At 55.8% G+C, this 21,304-nt stretch overlaps 2 protein-coding genes across 2 annotated transcripts in view; both read right to left on the reverse strand.

Annotated features, from left to right (window-relative positions):
* Positions 1-4,591, reverse strand: part of IDO2 (indoleamine 2,3-dioxygenase 2) — a 7,170-nt gene extending 2,579 nt beyond the window's left edge. Inside the window, exons 1-8 of the mRNA XM_085316913.1 lie at positions 4,464-4,591; positions 3,961-4,056; positions 3,393-3,512; positions 3,143-3,261; positions 2,631-2,645; positions 2,143-2,242; positions 1,557-1,674; positions 1,128-1,179 (exon numbers count right to left, since the gene is read on the reverse strand). Coding sequence (XP_085173039.1) covers positions 1,128-1,179; positions 1,557-1,674; positions 2,143-2,242; positions 2,631-2,645; positions 3,143-3,261; positions 3,393-3,512; positions 3,961-4,056; positions 4,464-4,562 — 719 coding nt within the window. The 5' untranslated portion in view covers positions 4,563-4,591. The remainder of the gene's footprint in view (positions 1-1,127; positions 1,180-1,556; positions 1,675-2,142; positions 2,243-2,630; positions 2,646-3,142; positions 3,262-3,392; positions 3,513-3,960; positions 4,057-4,463) is intronic.
* Positions 4,592-9,119: 4,528 nt separating this feature from the next.
* The window catches only part of LOC146589069 (disintegrin and metalloproteinase domain-containing protein 18-like), a 20,198-nt gene continuing 8,013 nt past the window's right edge, over positions 9,120-21,304 (reverse strand). The window contains exons 12-30 of the mRNA XM_085316905.1: positions 21,206-21,267; positions 20,766-20,844; positions 20,135-20,211; positions 19,837-20,014; positions 19,067-19,132; positions 18,720-18,791; positions 18,417-18,583; positions 18,226-18,307; positions 17,493-17,629; positions 16,997-17,177; positions 15,923-16,012; positions 14,447-14,645; positions 13,167-13,272; positions 12,568-12,751; positions 12,224-12,304; positions 11,508-11,616; positions 10,812-10,965; positions 10,360-10,392; positions 9,120-9,355 (exon numbers count right to left, since the gene is read on the reverse strand). Coding sequence (XP_085173031.1) covers positions 9,349-9,355; positions 10,360-10,392; positions 10,812-10,965; positions 11,508-11,616; positions 12,224-12,304; positions 12,568-12,751; positions 13,167-13,272; positions 14,447-14,645; positions 15,923-16,012; positions 16,997-17,177; positions 17,493-17,629; positions 18,226-18,307; positions 18,417-18,583; positions 18,720-18,791; positions 19,067-19,132; positions 19,837-20,014; positions 20,135-20,211; positions 20,766-20,844; positions 21,206-21,267 — 2,064 coding nt within the window. The 3' untranslated portion in view covers positions 9,120-9,348. The remainder of the gene's footprint in view (positions 9,356-10,359; positions 10,393-10,811; positions 10,966-11,507; positions 11,617-12,223; positions 12,305-12,567; positions 12,752-13,166; positions 13,273-14,446; positions 14,646-15,922; positions 16,013-16,996; positions 17,178-17,492; positions 17,630-18,225; positions 18,308-18,416; positions 18,584-18,719; positions 18,792-19,066; positions 19,133-19,836; positions 20,015-20,134; positions 20,212-20,765; positions 20,845-21,205; positions 21,268-21,304) is intronic.

A 21,304-nucleotide genomic window follows, 5' to 3' on the forward strand; every position in this document is an offset into this window, starting at 1 on the left:
GAGCCGAGCTGCCAACTTCCAGGGAAGCTGTTTCAGGGGCACCGCGAGCACCTGCTCCGTTGCTGTTACCCCRCGAAACGCCTGTGACGGCGGTGCGGGGCGGCCTGCCGCCCCGGCTCTGCACGGAGGACGATGCTGTAAGGCGGTTTCCTCCCGCTCGCGAAAGGCGCCAGCGTCCAGCGCGCCCAGGACCTGGGCAGCGTTTCGTGCCTCCCCCCCTCTGTGCACCTCAGTCCTCAGGCTGCGTCGTCCCGGTTTATGCGCCTGTCGTGCAAAGCTGGACAAATGCTCTCTTACAAATGGAAAGAGAAGTTGTAATTTTAGAGAGATAATGTGCCTGGCACAAAAATATCTCTTGACCTTCTAGAGAATGCACTGTTTCATGAAGCTTTGAGTACTGGCTGCTAAGGCTGTTTAACTGCAGGAGCAGATTTTGCACAGATTGAAAATAGATTCATTATCGAATACCTTATTATTTTTAGCTGTCCCAGGGATGTATTTATAGTAACCTCTACTAGTGGGAAATTCTTGTAAGCAGAAGGGAATTTAAAAGGCATGTTTTTYCAGGCTGATGACCATCAAGACAAGGTCAGCTTGGATAAAAAATGAAAGAAAGCTAATCAGGATGCATGGAGCCTTTTGACTTAGGAATGCTGAGATACACTGAACAGAAATAAAAATAGAAACCTTCCAAGAAGCCCGAGAGCAGAGGAGTTTGGGATGCTTGCAGCTCCACAGGAAGGATGAGAGCTTTGGCCTTTCCTTACCCTATTTCTACCTTGCCCAACTGACAGTTTGAGTATTTGGGGGATACGTTTTTTTTAATTAATGGAATTGCATTCAGCCTCATAGCTGCGTGTGCCGTGCACAAAGCAAAGAGGAATTAGTCTTGTTGAGCCAAGAGAAGTAACGATTCCTCCCCGCGCCGTTCGGGCTGTTTCCGTGCAGGGACCAGGCTTGGGGGGGAGGTTCACGTGTGGGATGCAGAGACGGGGGGGCGCAGAACGAGCCTCTCCGCCCGGCGCCTCGTCCAGGGAGCCTGGCTCTCCCRCCGGGGCCCCCGTCCGCCCCTTCGCTGCTCCTCCCCGCCCTCGGAAACGGCTTTAGCGGAAAATGTGCTGACTTACCCAGAGAGAAAGATCCGGATCACAGAGTAAAATACTGCTGGATCCACATAATCTAGGAGAGAAATCAGACCATAAATGTTACTGCAGGCGAAAGGCAATTAGTTACATCTGCATCAGCTTTTCCCATCCGGCGGCACTTCCTCTCCCCGGAGCTGGGAAGTGGCCCGAATCCACTGCGGGAGGAGCGGGCGGCCGGCGCTGCCCCCGTGGCCGCACGGCGTGTGGCTGTGGTGCAAAAAACACCCCGAGCTTTTTTGCCAGGGGCTGGGGTGCACCAGCCCYATCCGTCACTTCGCTTCCACCTGACTCTCCCCCGCCGCGGTCCCTTCCGCTCCGTCCCTCCGGCGGTGCTTTGCGGGCCCCGTGCCGGCGCGTGCACGCTGCTGCATCCGGATGAGCTGTGTGTGCGTGCATGAAGTGCGTTATTACCGTGCATCCGCCTCAGGGCCTTGCTCATGTCCCCGATGGCCCCCGCCAGCTGCTGCAGGGCTTCTAGCAGGGTGTCTTCATCGAGCTGCAGGAGGGCGTTAATGGCCTGAGCGACTGCCTGCGGGAGAAGAGGAGGGAGAGCCGGGAAGGGGCTGCGACTGGTTTACTCTCGGTGCACTGGTTATGAACCAGTTATAGTGCAGAGCCTGTTAGCAAGCCGAAAACCCCAGCTGGGCACCAGAAACACATGTAAATCTGCGCYGTGGAGGGCAGGCAGAGGGAAGGGAAGTTGGTGTCGGAGCTCTGGGGCCACTACCGAGCGGCGCTGGCCAGGTCCCCGTCTCCTCTGCGTGCGCGGGACGGGGGCAGCTGGTGTGCCCCCCTCCGGAGGCACCTCTCGGGTGCTTTCCAGGCTGGGAAAGAGCAGGGCATCCCGAGACTGTGCCGTGCTCCTCCGTGGCCAGCTGGCAGCGAGCCGGGCGGGCTGCAGCGGGCACCTCGCGTCTCCGGCCACRTGGCTAAAGGGGCCCGGCGGCGAGCGAGAGCGCGCGTACCCGCACGCCGCCGGCTCGCGGCTGCACGGTACCTTGATCCCGGGCACGGCCGCCTTCTCCACCAGGAGGGTGACGAGGATGAACCCTCTCAGGCTCTCTCCCCCGGGCAGCGCAACGATGGTGTCCAGGTTTCTGCAGAGGCGGCCGGCGAAAGGGCCAAGCGCGCRGGGTGAGCGGGGCGCGCGCAGCCGGTTTCCTGCTCGCTCGCCTGGCTGCGGTGCGCTCGCAGGGGCGGGTTGGGACCTGCCGTCTCCGGCAGCTTTGCAGGGGCTGTGACCAGCAGTGGTCTGGGTCGTTTTGCCCCGGGCTCTGCCTATGTGGGAGCCTAACCTTCCTCACGCGCCCGCTGCGCTGCAGACCCGGCAGCAGCCTTCTCTCGGCAAAGACYGAGCTGCAGGGTTGCACTTGCGTATCAAGAGATGGGTCTAACCCAAGCTGAACCCTGCAGCAATGGAGCCGCAAAGCCAAAGCAAACAAAGCTAAGGCTGTTAAAAAATAAATAAGCATCCTAAATACTTACTCAATTTCCAGCGGCCTGAAGGTGTTCCGGGCATTGCCAGCAAGTGCAAGAGAAAAGGAGAGAGAGGCGTTACCGACCGCGTTAGCAACGGGTTGCGTTACGCGGGGACAGACGCGTCCCCGAGAGCTGCCCCGCAGCCCGGGGCTCCTAGCAGCTCCCGTTTCCCACGTGTCTGTGCCGGCGGGACCCCAAAGGGTGCCTCCCCCCGTCCCGGCAAGACCCTCCCAAGGAGCCTTCTCCTTCAGAYGGGCCGCAAGTAGTGATGAGAGCCCCAGAGCGGTTGAGGTTGGCAGGGAGGTTGGCCCCTGGAGATCGTCTAGTCCAACCTGCTGCTCGAGCAGGGTCACCTAGAGCGCGTTAGGTTGTTTTTCAGTGGTTTTTCATCAGCACATGAGTCAAAACACGGCTAGGCTGGTTTGCGGGGCTAGGCTGGTTTTGATCAGGCTTATCACTTTTGACCCGACCACCGGAAAAGCCGCGTTGGGTGCGGAGGCCGAGCGTCGTGCGCTTACCCGCTTGGAGTCTTCCTCTTCCAGTTGGCGAGCACGAAGTCGGCGTGGCAGAGGATGGGGGGGAGGCCGAGGCTCCGCGAGACCTCCCAGAAGGGGATGGCCAGGTTTCGGGGCAGGACCTGGAAGGCACCACGGGGAGAGGAGGAACACGGTGAGGCCGAGGCAGCGCGGGGCTGGGCGGAGGGGCTTCGCTCCCCTCCGCTGCTTCCGCAGGCTTCCTGGGGATCCCAGAGCTCCGCGCCGCTCTTACCTTGACAGCGCCCTCCTCGCCCTCCTGCCAGAGGTAGCCCATGGTGAGGAAGCTGAGCACCACATGAGCCAGGTGCAGCTCTTCGCGCCCGCGGAGCTCCTGGGTGCTCAGCTGGGGCATCTGCCAAAGAGATGCTGGCGAGGTGGCGCGGAGGGTCCGGGCTGGGACACCCCTCCTGCCCGTCCGCACCTTGCGTGCAAGCTCCGTGCAAGCTCCGTGCGAGCTCCATGCCCCGCGTGCAAGCTCCGTGCCCTCCAGGCAAGCTCCATGCAAGCTCCGTGCCCTCCAGGCAAGCTCCATGCAAGCTCTGTGCCCTGCATGCGAGCTCCGTGCCCTGCATGCAAGCTCTACACCCTCCATGCACGCTCCGTGCGACCCGCGCGAACCCGCTGCCCGGCTCGGGCACCACGCTCGCTCGCAAACGCAGCCGGGCCTCGCTGGCCCGTGCKTGCGGCCCGCTTTCCCGGGGCGGGCACGGCTCGCAGCAGGCCCCCAGGCGCAGCAGCCAGCTGGAGGGCTCCTGTGCTTTTCCGCGCTCCTCGCGAGCGCAGGCAGCGGCGGCGGGTACCTGGCGAAGGCGCGAGCGGAGCTGGCGGCTGGCGACGAGCTGGGGCAGGCTGCCGGCAATCTCCATCCACGGCGCGTAGCGAGCCGGGAGCTCCGTCTTGGGCGGCATTAAGAGAGGTTGGAGAGAGGCGGTGAGGCGCGGAGCTGGCCGYGCGCTGCAGGCGCGGGAAGGACGCGCAGGGCAAGCGGGAGGTCGGGGAGCAGCGGGAGGCGCGGGGGGCTGCGGAGCCGCGGCGGCGGCAGAGCCTGGCTGCCAGCGGTGGGACGTCCGCGGGGAGGCGAAGGAGCCGCGGCCCCACGCGCCGAGGCTCGAGGGCTGTGTCCAGTCCCCACCTCGCGGTATTAGCCTGCCTAAGCCAAAGTATCGGACGCGTTCCTTATTGCTATTTTTTATAAATCACTGCAAAATTGCGTTAAGTTTTACCCCAGGAGAAGGCTGCTCGCTAACCCCGTTGTTCTCTGCTCAGTGTTTAGTGCGACGTCGCAGTGACGGCCGGTTCCTACCAGGGGATTCGGGAGAAGGAAGCCGTATTCCTCCGAGAGCTGGAACCTGCCCAGCGTGAGCGGCYGCGGCGTCGCCTCCTCTTCGCCGCTCGCCGCCATCCCCCGGGGGCTGGTTGCAGAGTCGGGACTCCCTGGGCCGGTGGTGGAGCAGGATCGGGATCGGGATCAGAGGAGCACGGCGCTGCCCGCTCCCTGCAGTGCCCGGTATGTGCTGAGCCAGCGAGCGGGGCCRGCGCGGGGCCGAACCTTGTCCTGGGGGAGCGCCGCCCGCGCTGCCCCGCGGCCGGGGGTCGAGCAAACACGAGTAAAGGTTGCTGATAAGTCGTTATCCGCCGGGCAAACATTAATCTCTGTCTCCGTCGGCCTCCACCTACGGAGGCGGCTGAGGGAGGCTCGCTCCGGCGGGGGTCTGCGAGCTGCATCCCGCTGCAGAAACCCCTCTCGCGCGGCTGGGCAGCTCCGGGCCGCGGCACCGAGCGCCCCGGGTGCTGCAGCCGCGCGGTTCCCCCGGGCTCCTCCCGCGGTGCTCCGCCAGGGACGCGCACCGTCAGACCGTGCACCGTCAGACCGTGCCCTCAGCCCTGTGCTTGCATAAGGTGCTGCTGATTTGTGCACCGATAAGGTGCCCGGCGCAGCCCGAGTAGCGCAATGGGAGCCACGGCCCGGGMGAGCTGCTGCACATCGCAGGGTGGTGCCTGCTCCCGGCGGTCGGTCTCCCCGCCGCGGCCGGTGGCCGTGCCAAACGGGAGAGCTCGGGTGCAACAGTGCAGGCGTTGTGTGGTGTCTGAGGGCGCTTTGCCCTGCGTGGCGTGGGACGGGGCGGGACAGAGCACCCTGGCCCGTCCTGGTCCCCCATCGCCGTACCGTTGCACTTACTCTATGTCCATGGGCCTTTAGTCACCAGCAGAGCAGAGCATCAGAAAGAAAAACATAGCATTAAAATCTCTCTCTCTGTTGCTCCGCAGGACTGAGAAACTCTGAGCGGAGGAGGAGCTGGACCAGCGGGTGGGATTCGACGGGCCGGTTTGCGGCGAAGCCTCGCGCTCTGCCGCCCCGCGAGGCTCCTGCGTCCTGCAGCCGGCACGGACGGACGGGCGGCAGGCCCAGGAGCGCCGAGAGGGCGCAGGAAGGTGCCGCCAGCGCTCGGGGCAGGCTGCAGGTGCAACGGGAGCAGGTTGCTGTGCACGTGGGGTGATCTGGGTGCGGTTTGCTGTGCTGGTGGCTTGCAGTGCACAACTGCTGGGCACCCTGGAGGGAGAAGCGCCCGGATACCTGRTGGAGAAGCTCGTTCCGCCCCGTACGTGCAGACCGGGGGTGACATGCAGGAGGAGAGGAAGCTGTGGCGGTGYTTGCCGGGCCGCAGAGCGGCAGCGCCCTGGAGAGCAGCCCCGGGCAGGAGCGTGCTGCGATGGCAGAGCAGCCAGGTGCCAGCATCCCTCTGTGGCAGCCCTCACCCTGCAGCCGTGGGAGGAAAGGCAGCCCAGAGGCAAGCAGGTGGGTTCCTTTCCTTCTCTTTTGCCAAGGAGGGTTTAATTTCTCTCCGCAGATGCAGGAGAGGTCAGAGCTAGGTGTGCAGCAGCCAGCAAGATCAAGAAAACTTCTGCCTGGCAAGCTGAGTGTGGGCAGGCAATTTCCTAGGTGGTCTCAAGGCGGGTCTTAGCGGTTGTGCAGCCGAGAGCCCTGGAGCTCCTGGCCCTTGTAAAGCAGTGCAGCGCCCAAAAGCCTCTCGAGCAGTGTGGCGTGCTGAGTGCCAGCTCTCGTGCTCCTGAAGCACACATGATGTTGGAGATGGTCCTGCAGTGGGTGGTAAGCATGTAGGTATGTATATATGTGTATGTATTTGTAGCAATACCTTGTATATATGTGTGTATGTAAATGTGTGTGTGTGTGTGTATATTTGCATGTATTTTTGTGTGTGTTGCACAGGAGATATGTTAGGTCTGCTGAGGGTGGGTTGCAGTTGCTAGTACTGCAGCTGCCTTGATATTCCTGGGCTATTGCCACAACGATCAGGTTTCTGGGTGCCCATTTCTCAGGATCCCTGCTGTTTTGGGGAGGATGGAGTGAGTTTATGAAGTCAGTCTTGAGTTGTGGGAGCCCTCTGTGATGATGCTGTGCTTTCTGCAGGAAAACTGGATTCAGGATGGGAAGAAGTTGTGCATGCCTGGAGCCTCTCAGAGGAGCAAGATGTGGATACGGTGCCCAGGGAGGAAGTTGRAGGTGTGCTGTGGCATCTGCTCTCTCTTGCAGGCCATGGCCAGTGCTCTCTGTCAGCCTGGGTGCCTCCTGGGCTCTGTCTGGTGGAAGTGTGTGTGGACAGAGCCTCTCTGAGGAGCTGGGAGGAACAAGGTCTGGAGAAGGTGACCAGAGGAGGAATCGGAGATGTGCCATGGAGTTTGGGCAGGCTCTCTTTTGCAGGACATGGCCAGTGCTGTCTGCCTTGGCACCTCTCGGGCTCTATGTTTGGTGCAGTAACAGGTCCTGGAGGTGTCCCTGTTCCCCCTGGGCTGTGCAGGTRAGTGGGTCTGTTACCTATGGTTGTGCCTGTGCAGGTGTTGGAGATGTCAGGGTCTGGTGGCGAACCAGGATGCACAGGTTGGTGTCAGCAGAGGGCCTCATGTGTCGAGGCTGTGCTCGAGGGGACTGTGGAGAGGCAGGCTGTGSAGGTTAGTAGGGAAGGTGGGGTTGCTAGGACAGGGTGGAGGCCTGCATGGCCTTGGAGGAGCAGAGTGCAGGCCTGGGGAGGTATGTGGAGTGCAGAGGTGGTTGCTGTGGTGTATAGAGTGGGGTGCAGCAGGGAGCAGAGTGTAGAAGAGAGTGGTCTAGAGTGGGGTGGAGATGCTGAGAGTAGCAGGAGGTGGCGTGAGAGGGACAGGGTAGGGTGAGTGGTGTCTGGGTGCAGGGGCTGGGGTGGAGAGGAGAGGAGAGGAGAGGAGGTGAAAGGAGTGAAGTAGAGTACAGTACAGTTCAGTTCTCTACTGGTAGATGGATAGAAAGAAAGAAAGAAAGAAAGAAAGACAGACTGGTAGATGACTAGATAGCTAGCTATATATGTCCTGCATGGTGCTGGCATGGGAAGAGGGGCAGCCTGCAGGAATAGGCAGTGCAGGCCGGGTCTGCAGGCTATGTGCCTTGGACAGGTCTATGTGGGTGAGTGCTGCAGAGGAAGAGGCAGCGGCAGCATGCTGGCTGAAGCAGCTCAGAGGTCCTGGGGAGCCTTGGCAGGGAGGAGACAGAGTGGGTAAGTGGCACCCTGGGGGGGGGGGGGGGTGTGCTGGAGGCCTGGGGGCATCCTGGCCAATGGGGCTCCTGGCCCCATCTCCATCAATGGAGACGGGGCCAACGATAGGCCTCTTGGCCCCGTCTCCCCTGATGGAGATGGGGCCGTGGAGGTGGTGGCCAGGTGTGGGGGGAGGAGAGCCCAGTGCTAGATGGGGCTGGGGGCCAATGGCCATGATTGGAGGCTTCCAGGGAGAGGCGGAGACAGGAAGTTCAAAACAGGGCATGCTCAAGCGACCGCAGGGAGCGCAGCGACCRAGGGACCAGCAAACACGGCAGTTAGCGAGGCAGTTCGCGGGAGCAGAGAGCGGGCCAGGGCCCACCACTCTGCCCAAGCACCAGCAGCCCTCCTGGGCTTGCCCTGGCCCCAGSGGCCCCTCTTCTCCTCCAGGTAAGGCTCCCTGGGCCAGGAGGCTGTCAGCCCCATCAGGGCTGGGGGCCTTCACTGCAAGCCCGAGGGCTCTGGCCTCAGCACCAAGAGGCTGTTGGGCCCAGCACCCTCCACAGCTAAGAGCCCTGCCTGGCTCTTCCCAGACCTCCACAACTGGGGGGGGCCTGCAGAGACAGAGCAGCAGCCTGACTCACTACTAGGAGACATCAGCACACAAGCAAGGCCTATGTGTGGTGATGCCTCCTAGGGAGTCAGGCTGCTGCTCTGCAGGGCCCCCCCCAGTTGTGGAGGTCTGGGAAGAGCCAGGCAGGGCTCTTAGCTGTGGAGGGTGCTGGGCCCAACAGCCCCTTGGTGCTGAGGCCAGAGCCCTCGGGCTTGCAGTGGAGGCCCCCAGCCCTGATGGGGCTGACAGCCTCCTGGCCCAGGGAGCCTTACCTGGAGGAGAAGAGGGGCTGCTGGTGCTTGGGCAGAGTGGTGGGCCCTGGCCCCACGAACTGTCTCTGCCCATCACAGCTCCTGGGGGCAGGCTCTGATGACTAAGTCCTGCATATCTTCACTAGGAGCCTCCTCTGCCTATTAGAGGCCTCACCATCTAAGGTGTTGCTCCACTGTGACAAAGCAGACATAGGCTCAGCTGCCATCACAGCACACCTACRGGGACAGACCCACTCCCCTTCTCACCAGCACAGACCATCTACTCCACCAAGCACAGTGCCTCACACACATCCCTGCCAGTACATACCCCCTGTTCAGCTTGGAGTGATGCTGCCACACACTTGTCTCCTTCTGGCTAGCTCTGCCCCAGACACCCCTGTTCAGGGCCACCAGAGCACAAGACCAGTGCTCTTCCCATCATATCCCCTCTGARAGCACTGAGCTCTCCTAGACCATGTGCAGCAGACACCAGGAGGCTGTAGTCCATGCTGGTACCCGCAGGCTCTTCTGATGGCACACTCCAGAAGGATCACAGGACTCAGATGTCATTAACACCTTTTATTGAACCAAACACAAGCTATGGGCACTTACAGCAAGCTCTTCAGCAGACTGCCACAGTCCTCTGAGGTCACGTGGCTGTTAGCTTCCATGCYTCAGACCTGGCCCAGCAGGACACTTCTCAAACACAGTGTGTCCCACTCACTCTCTTCCTTTTGGGAGCAATGCAGAAAACATCCAGGCTTCACRTGACCAATCACCTTGTGCAGCCCTGCTTCTTCATTACATGCTGCAGAAAAATACAAAAAGGCAAGACTCCTGTTAGCTGCCAGGCCCCTTCAGCACAGCCCCAACAGATCCTTCAACCCTGAGGACCCACTAAGGCTCCAMTGCACATTGCGCACACTGCAGCTGCCCTCCAGACACACAGGGCCACCCTATAGCTGCACACACCTCACCTCATTCCCAGAAAGGGCTGGCACTGCCAGCTCTCCGTCTGCTTCACCCAGGTAAGTGTCCTGCTACTGGCCCCAGACACACAGCTGCTCCAGTGCCAGACCCACTCTAGCTATGGGCAGACTCCAGCCAGACAYTTCTGCAAGGGTCGTTACTCCATACCTCAGGTCCTGGACTGCTCTTCCCACATCCAGCTAGCATGCAGCCTACCAAAAAAATCCCAGCGTGCTGGCACCCAGWGCCACAACACTCCTTCTCAGTCACCCCATGCACGGCCACAGCCCCGTCACCACTTCCCTGCCCTCTCCCACACCAAGTGCCAGTGCAAACTCCCGCTCCTCTGCAATGTGCAGCCACACATCGCTATGCTGATCGGGCAGCACGTACTGCTGGTCTGCTTTCCCTCTGCTGAGGCAACGCTCTGGCCCTCCTGTAGCCCCACTTAATTGCTTACTCACTCAGACATCCCACCGTTCCAGATCCCTCTGCAAGCACCACTACTCCCAAAGAGCTGTAACATTTTCAGAACAAASAACCACTCCACTATCGTCACCAGGGCTCCACGACCTTCTCCATCCTGCTACCTAGGCTACCTTCATACACACATCACAACACATTCCACAAACACCTCCCCCAAAGCAGTATCACAGCATGAAAACTGCCCCCTCAAACCCCACCACCACCTCTCAACCCCCCCCCCAAATCTAAGTCTACCTAACTAACCACAAGGCCCTCTTTGGGCAGGCACCAGCTCAGGATGGGACACACCATGAGCTGGGCAAAGCTATATAACACTGACTTCTTAGGAGGCTATGCTATTACAAATTGGACACATACCTTTGCTCATTGGCAGAATCCACCTCTACACACCTATAGTGCAAGGAGCAGAAGCATTCCTGTAAGTGTCACAGCCATAAAGCCCAAAATACTCCCTTTGGCATGTTCCACCGCCTTTCTCAGCACCATCCATACTCTATGAGCACTGCTTGGCCTTCCCTACAGCTCTAGCCACCTAGTGCTGGGCATGCATTTGGTCAGCACCCTCTTCCRGGAGTCCCCTTTGCTATGCTACAGTGCCTACGCCTCTCACAGCACCCTCACTGCCTCAGATTTCCACACTGGCTCTCCCCTGCTCTCCCCTCCTCAATCTCCCCAACATAAAAAGCTACCTACACAGCATCCTCCTCCACACTGGACAGCCGGAGCCTCCTACGCACAGACACACTACCTGTGTCACACCCTTCCGTGAGCCAGGCTATTTACGAACCCTGTGTGATACACTTACTTACTCGTCTCGTGGCAACTCCTCTGGAGTGTGGCAKTCGCACCATTCGCTTCGCCTTATTACCAGTGCAGCAGCCCCGATGAGGATGGGCAGAAAGAGGCAGAAACTTATAAGGAGCCAGTTCCTCAGCACATTCTTGCTTGGGATGACCGCATCATCTAAATACAGGATAGAAATTACCTCCTTTACCACATAAAGCAGAGTTCTTGGAACAACAATGCTCATCTACATGGGCTGGCAAAGTAGCACAGCTGTACATCTCTCCGTCTCCCTCCCTCTCTCTCTTTGTGTGTGTGTGTATAAATATAATTGTATATATACATATTTTTACATATAGATATACATGTACACACATATACATGTGTGTGTATATACACACACGGGAACATGCAGACCTGTAGCTATGTGTCACACGAGGATACAGCCTCTACTTACTTCTTCAGACACCTGAGACAGACAGACACACACACACACTTGAGATGCCCCATTCCCAGTGCTCATGGCTCTCCTGCAGCTGCTGCAGGCCCACTCCTTGGCTACAGGATCCTGTCACACTGACGGCCCCAAGATTTKCACTTGCATTTTTAACCCACACCTAATCCAGAGTACACACTGCTTTTCCCTCCCTTCACTCCAAGCAAAGTGCAGCTTCTTCCCAATAGAAAAAGAACCAACAGCAGTAGCCATCCTTGCTCCTTACCACCTCTGAACAGGCTCTCGGTGCTTCCTCCCATCGTGCTTGCTTTCTCTTGGCAGGTGGGTGGCTTCCAACCGGGATGGCAATGACAGTGCCCTTTGTTATTGCATACCTGAGTTTCAGGCAGGCAGAGAAATGCACAACAGTTAGCTATGAGAGGTCACCACCAGCTYTGCACATATTCTGAACACTTGGCATAGACATCATGGCAAGCAGTGTGAGGCAAAGCTTTTGGATATGCAACTTGCCCRAGGTTCGCATGCACAGACACAAAGACCTATTTGTAGACAGGGCCCTTGGCCACCCAGTCCCGCRGCCACTTCCCATGATGGGAGAGTGGGAGCGAGTGAAAATGCTGAGATGCTATGACCAAGRTGATTTCACCCTGTCAAAGTCACAGACAGGTATACTCTCCCTGAGGGGGCATTGCCTTCTGTCCGTCTTTGGCATTTTGGCCTGGCCTCCAGAGAGACCGAGSTGCTTTCTAATTTGCGGGGGCAGAAAGCTGAGCCTGCTGGCCTGCCAGTTCTCCCACACCTATAAAGAGATTTGTTCTATAGCCACTACAAACACAGACTCAGGAAAGACACCGGGACTTCCCCTGCCAAGTGCCCACCTCCCCCACCTTCTCTCTCCAGACATGATATGCTGCTTTTGCGAGGGAGGGCTCGGGCAGTTCCCATGGCCCGCAAACAGGAGCAGAAGGCATCATTACTTACGCCGCGATTGTGGCATTTCGTCTTTATTTCACACTTGTAGTTCAAGACGGTAGCAGGCACACACTTCTGGTTCATGCAGATCTGGAACCCAAACACAGGCAAGTCCTGATCAGCAGACAGCATGAGATAGTTATAAGCACCAACTTGTTCTGGAGAGCCACAGAGCTTCTGGGAGCCCAGCCCAGAGTGGCAAGCTTTGATCCAGTCCCTGTCTGATGACAAGTCCACCCACACGACAATCCTCACTCGTTCAGAAGAGCGCCGATTGGAAATGTGGCCGCCCTCAGGGCTCGCACGCCACAACCATGGCAGAGCCCTCACCGGCATTTCTGATGAGCGCTCACCATGTGGTCATCGCAGACAGTGCCGTCGTTCACCAGCATCGGGTCCTTCTCCGTGGGAGACTTCATGTARTCTAATGTCACACACAACGAATTCTGCACCCGTGCATAAATGACTGCTGCTTTCTCCTTAGTAAATGGCTTATGACCTGGATATTCACAAATGAGCTTCCCACATCGGAGATCCCTAGAAATGCATCAAGAGGCCATTCCTGAGGCCGCTGGTCCTCCCCAGAGCCCTTCCCATGCCTCACCGCACAACTCGCTGACACCAAGCAAGCTCATTCAGAGCAGCCCGCCATACAAACGCTCCCCAACACGAGGATTTCCTGCTCATGCTTCGGTCCCCTATAGGCCTCTCTCTCWTGTCTGCCTCACAGCCCTTGCCTGGGACAGCTCAGCATGGTCACCTTCCATTCCCCTCCCAGCMGTCACCGGCCCAAACACACACAAGCAGAGAATCAACAGTTCCCACTCCTCTGCCACCAGGAGAGCACGCTTCGCTCCTCCTCAACSAAGCGGCACAGTTCAGAAAAGACCTCTGCTACAAAACTCTGTACAAAGTTTCCTGCTCCGTGGCAGACTGCTCCTTCATGACTTACTTCCATGCGCAACTCCGGTAACCACTCCCATCRGAGCCACAGTGTCCCATTCTGTCCCTTTGACCATTAATTTCTTCGTAACAGGCCAAGGGCCCATTTCTGGCACCTGTGAACACATGTTGTCACTTACGGTCTGTCCAAGGTTTCTCCATGCAAGCATGGCGAGCAATGACGTGGGCCACATGAGACACTGGCACCTCAGCCAGTCACTCTGTTCTCTCCCAAGCCTTTGGGAGCGTGGCTGTGTGCGAACCTGGAGATTACAGCTTTCACATCCCTGCTCAGTACAAACTGCTCCTATACATTATTCTGCTTCCTTCACATCCTCACTGGAGCATGCACAGAGRCTTCGCTGCAGTTCAGAAAAATCCAGGCTTCCCCCAACACAGCTGTGAGGTTTTTTGGGACATTGCTAGGATTCTCATCTGAGAAAACAGGGCCATCTGCTCCCCATGCTCCTCGACATGGTTTTGCCTTGCCAGACAGAGAGACATGCACTGCCAGGCAGTCACAACCTGTGCATCTAAGCCAGGTATTTGTACTACATCCAGGTCTTTCCTTTACACAGTGCTCCCAACACCACCTGCACTATGAACAATTGCATGCACATTTCACCCTGTGCTTGCGAGGTGTACGCTCCYTATCAGACATTATTCCAGGTGCCTGGCACCCTGGTGACAGGGTCTTAAGCAAAACCAGACCACCAGCGTGGTCCTGTTGGTGTGGGTTGGCACCACTGAAAAGTGCTAAATCTTGCCCCAGACACAGTGCATCTCCCAGACCAGCAGTTTCTGGGAGGCGTTCCAAGTGAGAACGTGTGTACTGAGAGCCGGCTGTTGGTCACCCTCACCTGTCTTTGTAGGACGCTTTGGACCGACTGCTGAGCTGTGCCCCCCTCCTTCCCCACCGTGACCTGGCAAACCAGCACAGGAACTGCCACAAGCCACCGATTGCAAAGCCACAGCAGATGCTACCTTGCTTATAGGCTGCACGACATGCCCCCTACTATCTCTCTCTCAGTCACTCTTTTGGCCCTGGCAGCCTTCTTCACCTCCCCTTTTCTGTCACTCTCACTCTTTCCATCCACACTCCTCTTCGGACAGCCTTCACAACGCCTGCTTCCCTCCATGCCTCCTTTTCCTTCTTGCACAGGCATGGGTCAGGCTTCCATCACGACCAGGCTATCCCAAAGCAGTGATTTCATGCAAGACCTTGAGTGTGCATGAAAAGCACCCTCCCCACCCCAGGCTCATCCCCCCATGACCCTTTGTCACTGCTACCTTTCCCGAAGATCTTCTGACACTGCTTGTCGGCCATCTGGCAAACTCCTTTGTAACAAAAGGCGCTCCTCTTGTTGCAGGGGTGCCCGTCCATGACCCAAAAGTTCGGTGTGCACTGCCCAGAGGTACCGTTGCAATACTCTTTCAGTTCGCACTCATCCTCAGGGCTGGTTCTGCATAACGTACCTCTCTTCAGAAACTAGGGGAAAGAGAGAACAAGAGGAGCTACGCTTAGTACCAACATGCACAGGCAAAAGATTAAAACTTGTTACGAGGCAAAAAGCAAGTCCTGGCTTTCCAGATAAGCCTAGATTTAGGGAAAATCGCCAGTAATGTTTCCAAGTTCACCACAAACCACACTGACCCCTCCAAAAGAATAACACTTGGATGTGATCTGTGACTTCTCTCATCCTGTTACCTTYGACCAGCTACACAGCATCAGGAGCACCACCTAACAAAGCCTTGATTCTTTTGTCAATAATTTCTCAAAGACATTGATACTCTTCAGCAMACTGTCTCACCTTCACACCTGCTGAATTATGGTGTTTCCACCATAGAATTCCCCGCTGGCTGAAATCCAAACTTTTGGGAAAGAGATTTCAGACATACCATGGTGTTTGATATTCTCAGGCATTACATCAGCCWCCAGAAAAAAGATCTGCCACCTCTTCACAAACGCTATCACTGGCTGCCTTTCCATAYACAGTTTAGAGTAGATACCTTCCAAAAAGCAGAGTGGATCTCCCTGAGTGAGAAGAATATTGTCTCCACTCACTTCTGACACTACTGCTACTTGGCAAGACCAAAGGTGCACTCACTTAGGAGCCATGCCTCCGGTTGCAGTCCCCCAGGAATCTTACACATCAGAGGCCAGTTGGTATCTAGATACTCTGACATGACGCAAGGCTCTTGGTCAGCTTTCTGCTCCTTCGTCCCAGCCCTCCGGTCTGAAAGGCCCGCAAGTCCCCYTCCCACCACACTGCCATCACACGTCCCTCAGCTGTGGCCTGATCCTTTCCAGGCAGCTTTGGACGCTTTCGGGGCCAGGCACACATTTTTTCGTGAGATGGCAGACCATCATTGAAAGGAGTCCAATGGCTTGGTATAGCCCATGTYACCCAGGTTGGAAGGCAAAACGGGGAAAATGCTGCAAGCCTTGTATGTGGAGGGGTCTACTTGCTCTCTTGTCTGACTGAGAGTACTTGGAAAGAGAACAAAATCTCTGCTCCCTACAAACACCATCCTGAGACACAGGTTCTTTGTTGGCAATAGTGCTTCAGGCAACTTTGTTTACTACAATCTCTCAGACTCTTCTCATAAGAGCTATAAGTGGTACTTTTGGGTGGAAAGACAGCCACCATTTTACCTACCAAGTCYATTTTGTACATTCTTCCAGAGAGGTTTGCAAGCTAGTGATGCCTGCCTGGGGACCATTTTCAGGGAATGCAAGGTGACTGTTCCCGATATGCAGCTTACCTGGCATCTCCAGCAGCATGGTCCAGACAGGCATTCGACCCCTTTCTTAGTTTTGCATCCAACTGTACAGCACTGATCATGCTGACATTCCTTAAAGTTAACAGCAGAGATTACCTAACAGATTTAGCTTTACATTAGCTACCTATCCCTTCACAGATGAGGAGATAACAACAGAGGCAGCTTTGCCACTCTTCCCAGGAGCAACCAAAATCATGAGCATCCTCCTGAGGGGAGCCATGTCCAAGACATTCCTGCTGCCACCAACTGACCATGCACGTGAGGGAGCTACAAAGCAGCTCCACTGGCAAGGCACCCTGTTCAGTCCTCACAACTGCACAGTACTTGAGGAAGATGTTCTCCTTGTTACAAGGCCACAGGGGAACCGCCTGGATGGCTGCAGTGGCTCGTGGAGGCAGAGAGCACTTGCAGATGTGCACTCTAGGCTGCATCCAGGCTGTCACTACGAACAGAAAGGCAGCTACCAACAGAGCACTCRTCCAGCTCCATGCACAGCAAACTCCTCTGAAGCCCTCTTGTGGCACCCAGAGTACTGCTCCTAACTCCTGTTTTCTCTGTGGACTCTGCATTGGCTTATGAACTGTCAGCAAACCATAAGCTTTGCATAAGCGTGCCTCTGCTTTTTCCATCGCGGGTACTCACGCTGTTCCTCCTCACATACCTGCTCACCCATTTTATGTAGGCACCCCGTTGCCAAATGAGATCAGCAGTGTCAAAGTGGACTGCTCCCTTCAGCTTGTTTCCCTGAGGTGGGAAGGAGGGTGCAACTGGTCATTACYGCTAAAACTGTTACGAGCTCACACCATCCACCATTAGGAGCAATGCAAATAGATGTCCTCTTCAACGGCCACCTCACGCACAACTGCACCTGCGGCTGAGCGTCTGCAGAGCGCTCACGCTTGAGTAAGGTGCCGCGAGGCCCCTGGCTGGCCCTCTCTGCCCTGCACGCACATTGTGTAAGCACTGGAGCAGTTCACACCTCTCTCCTGAGTATTTCCTACCGCCTTAGACCAACAGCCTAATTATTTCTTTCTGTGCCCAGGCTTGACAACTAACCTCCGCTGAACCACAGTCACAAGCCTCTCCTGGCTCCACCACTTTATTGCCGCACACGGGAGCTTTATATGATATATCCATAATTGGCTTATTCCAAAGACATTGCCCTTCTCCAGTGGTGAGAAAATGCTGAAAGTCTCTTATGCTGCAGCTGCTGAAGGCTTTTGTACCAGTCGAGCGTCTGAAAGTCACAGAAAACCACTCCTGTAAAAACGACCTGCATTTTGGGGACTACATGTCCCCTTGTGCCCCCAGAAAGGGAGAGGCTTTCTGCTGGGGTCGCCAGCAGAAGCTGGCCACTATCCGGACCTGCTGGTCTCTGCACACTTCTGTACTTTTACCTGCTCTGCCACTTGCAGGCAGCGTTTCTGTGATGGTTACTCTATACCTCCACACACAACACTCAGCAGAAGCACATGCTTTCTGGCCCTATGTCACTCCCAGGGCCTTACACCTCACCAAACCACATGGGCAGCAAGAGTTGGAGAAGTCTTACACTGCATTGCTCTGCATTAGGCAGGTGGCTCCCGCGCAGTGGCAGCTCCTGGAATTGTCRTAGCCTATTCCCAGGCTCAGCCCTAGCAGCTGTGCGAGGATCACCGAAAATGTCTCCAGCGTCATAGCTCTTCGGTACTACAATGGCACAGGGACAGACCTAAGACTTCTGTCACCTCCGGACACAGGGTTCTCCTTTTCTACTTTAGGGCTCTCAGGAGCTTAGCTGGCAATAAACAGGCCAGGTGGACAGAGCACGTGCCCCGCCATATCGGGATTTGTGCTCTTCACATCATGGGGGAAGAAACTAGAGAGACTGTGACTGCTTCTGACCCCGACCTCTGCTTGGACAACTCTGAGCAGAGGATCTAGCCGTGACGGCACTCGGCGGGAGCTGTGGGCAAACACCGCAGCAGGCCACRACACTTCAGAGTTCCTGCACAAACAGTCTCAGGCATGGCCCAGAGCAGGGGACTGCACATGACACGAGGCAGGCTCGTCTGCACTCCTCACTCACATTATCTCTGTTGTACAGCGCAGAGGTCACTCTGCATCTGCCCATCTTGCAATCACCCCCTCTGTTACTACCACGAAGGGCTGCACCGCCTCTGCTGCCAGGGGGTTCTTAGTCGTGAAGTTAGGTGTGGGGCTTACCTCTTTAGGCAAAAGTCAACACTTCACCTAAACCCAGAGTACGTTATGGGTTCAAAGAGACAGGTTCAACGGTACCATACCAAGGCAACCCCTCCAGCATAGTTCTTGAGGCACAGCCTTCTCGCAGAAGATGCCCCCACGTAACGGGGCTGCTCCCTGTAACTGCAGAACAAAACCAGCTCTGGGTCAYACACAGGCTGCTGTACATTACATCGACAGCTTTCTGTCCCTTTCATCCCCGCACTGTCTAATAGAGCTGTGCTCYTCTTACACAAATAAGTATGTTATGTCCTGTAGCCGCAAGACACGATGCGTATTCTTCCACTGCAAAAACCTCCGCAGTAACTCCTCAGCATCTCCTGTGGTAGGGATTTTATTCTTTTCCGTCCAAAACTCCAGGGAAGTCAATACTATTGTSAGATTAAGGCGAGTGAACATCTGGAAACACAATGACAGAATTAATGTTCAGAGAATGCAGCTGCTCCTTAGCTTCCAGCTTGCTTTGCCTAGGTGGCCTGATCCATACCACTACAACACAGCACCTACATTCAGAACACAACCACAAGCAACTTACACTGTTCACATAGCTGAAAAGCTGCACTATCTTGTCAGTCACAGCATCCTTGTCTGCGCCCATGTAGTCATACTGAAACAAGCATAGGAGCACATCACTGTGAGGCAACAGCATTTGGCCCATAACACTGTCCTGATGAAGCGCTCAGCATGCAGGGGAACTCTCTGTGAGTGCTGTTTATGGTCCCTGCTATGCCATATTCTTACCCATACCCAAGAGGAAGGGAGCTAGTTGCCATTTCGCAGAGGCTGTCAGGCCCTGTGCATCAATGTTGCYGGAAGCCACTGCACTGTTACACAGTTTTACTAGAGAAAACAATTTACCATAAAGAGTGCAAAAAGACTCACCAAAGCCTTGTCCAAAATTGCATGCACTTCCAGATAACGAGGGGATCTAGTGACAGCGTGCTTATTCTTCAGGGAAAAAAAACAATAAATCAAAAAAACCTCCATACACATTAGTGCACAACTTCTTCACTTTATAGCAACTCTGCAAAAGAGACACTTAGGTCTACTGTCAATTTACGCACTTCAAAACCAATTACATCTATATGACATACGGTCGTATAAGAAATGTTTCCATACAATAATCACAACGTGACACAATTGACCATGCAATCGGGCCACATCTGTAGCAACTGACATTTTGGCAAAGCCCCTGACCCACAAAAAAGGATGGTAATTTCTAACAGACCACAGAGACAGGCATTCCCTCTTTTCTACCACCACCACCTCTGGAAACTAGCTGCACAGAAGTAATGTGCGCCAGCCGACTGCCACAYCAAGTGCTCTCCTAATACTTTACAATCGTGATGTTTCTGTACCACCTAAGTTCCAGCAAAGGCTATATCCTTCCCTCCTCTCTCAAGAAGGTCTCTTCCACATAATTAGAAAGCACATAGAGTCCCTTAAACACCTAAACACATAAACACCTGATGTCCTGAATATCCCTAGGTGCTACACTAGCAGCTTTATTCAAATGTCCAGAAACAACACGCAACCTCACAATGTGAGGCATCCTTGGGCTATGGATTTCCCAAGTCCGCATCACTTCCTCATAAACCTGATGCCTGATTCCACAGAAAACAAAACGCAAAACTGCTACATGCTGAACTCACTCGCATTCCGGCATTCAGCTTCTGCGAAATCTCCTGAGGCTGGGCAAGGGAGCTGTTTTCTACAAAAAGCTGATTCTCTATATTTTCATTCCTCATTGGATAAATGAGATGCTGATATCCTGGTGCAGCGTCCAGAGGCTCAATTCCATAGGTGGCATTTGCTAGCTGCAGAATCCCACTGCAAAACAAAGGCACAAAGCGGCAGCAACAGCTCCTTCGCTGCCTTTGGACAACCACCACTGTCAACACACAGCACTCTGGCTAATGCTTGTCCCACACGCACAAGCAACAGATTTACCTCAGTCCAGAGCAGGTGCTAAGTGCCACGAGGGAACCCGGGAAACCTTCCACATAGCCTTCATAGAAGCAATCACGCTGAAAAGGACAAAGATCGATGGTGTAATGGCTGGTAACAGCCTTGGTTGCTGTGGCAGTGTGGCCCTGCACTAGGCATGTATGAATGTCTTCCCTCACAGAACAGGCTGGCATACCAACCCAGCCGATTTCCAGACCTGGGCGAGCTCATCTCCAGAAATGACCACCTCCTACACTTGTCTTGCTATTGGGAGAATCACTGCTTGGATGGAAGCATCCATGAAACGTGAGCCCCATCTGCCCGGTAGTGAGCAGACAAACCTGCTTTCACAGGCAGAGCATCCCAGACACGCTGCTGTCAGCCAGGCAGAGCAGTATCAACCACTTCTGCATTTGAACACTACTGCTTTCGTTACCTGAAATTCTCAGGGCAAGTTTTGGTTCCCTTGAGAAAGTTCCTGCTAGTGAAGTGTCAGAGATGAATACAAAGTGTGTAGAATATTCCAACAGAAGCCAATCTTAGCTTTTAACAAGTACGTTTTTTCAGAAGCACTACTTAAATCACCTGTTTTCTCTGACTAATGAAGGTACAGCAGACAGTAAACAGTTATTACCTTGATAYGCACAAGTTCGGACTTCACAATTCCCCCTCGGCCATCAGTATAAATCCTGAGATCGTTGGGCAAAAACACTCTACCCACAAAAGAGACAAACTTTGAATTCTGATGTTACCCCTGCACGTTGCGGATGCTGCAAGAGGCAGCTACACTTCTTTTTTCTAGAGCAATGACTCTGCGCTCTTTCTCCAGCCTCCTGCGCCCCTCGGGGATCACTATGCGCACCCCGTCCCCTGCAGCTCCTGCCTCCCCGGCCCCCCARAAGCCTTCCCTAGGGCAGCCCCCGGGTCACGCAGCTGCGGGCCTGAAGGAGCCCTTCGACGCACTGCGAAGCACGGGCCCCGTGCAGCTGGGCTCGACCCTGTCCCCGTCCCGTCCCCATTAGGTGAGGGGCCGCACAGCCCCCTCCCGGCCTGCCCCACCGAGGCCTCACTTACTGCTGCCGCAGGAGGATGGTGCGGGGGGTCCCCTCGATGGGGACGACGTAGGCCCGGGCGCGCTGCCGCGGGGAGCACAGAGAGCAGCGTCAGCGGCGG

The sequence above is a fragment of the Rhea americana genome, unplaced genomic scaffold (assembly GCF_003343005.1).
Source record: "Rhea americana isolate MKP2758 unplaced genomic scaffold, rheAme1 scaffold_480, whole genome shotgun sequence".
Lineage (NCBI taxonomy): Eukaryota > Metazoa > Chordata > Aves > Rheiformes > Rheidae > Rhea > Rhea americana.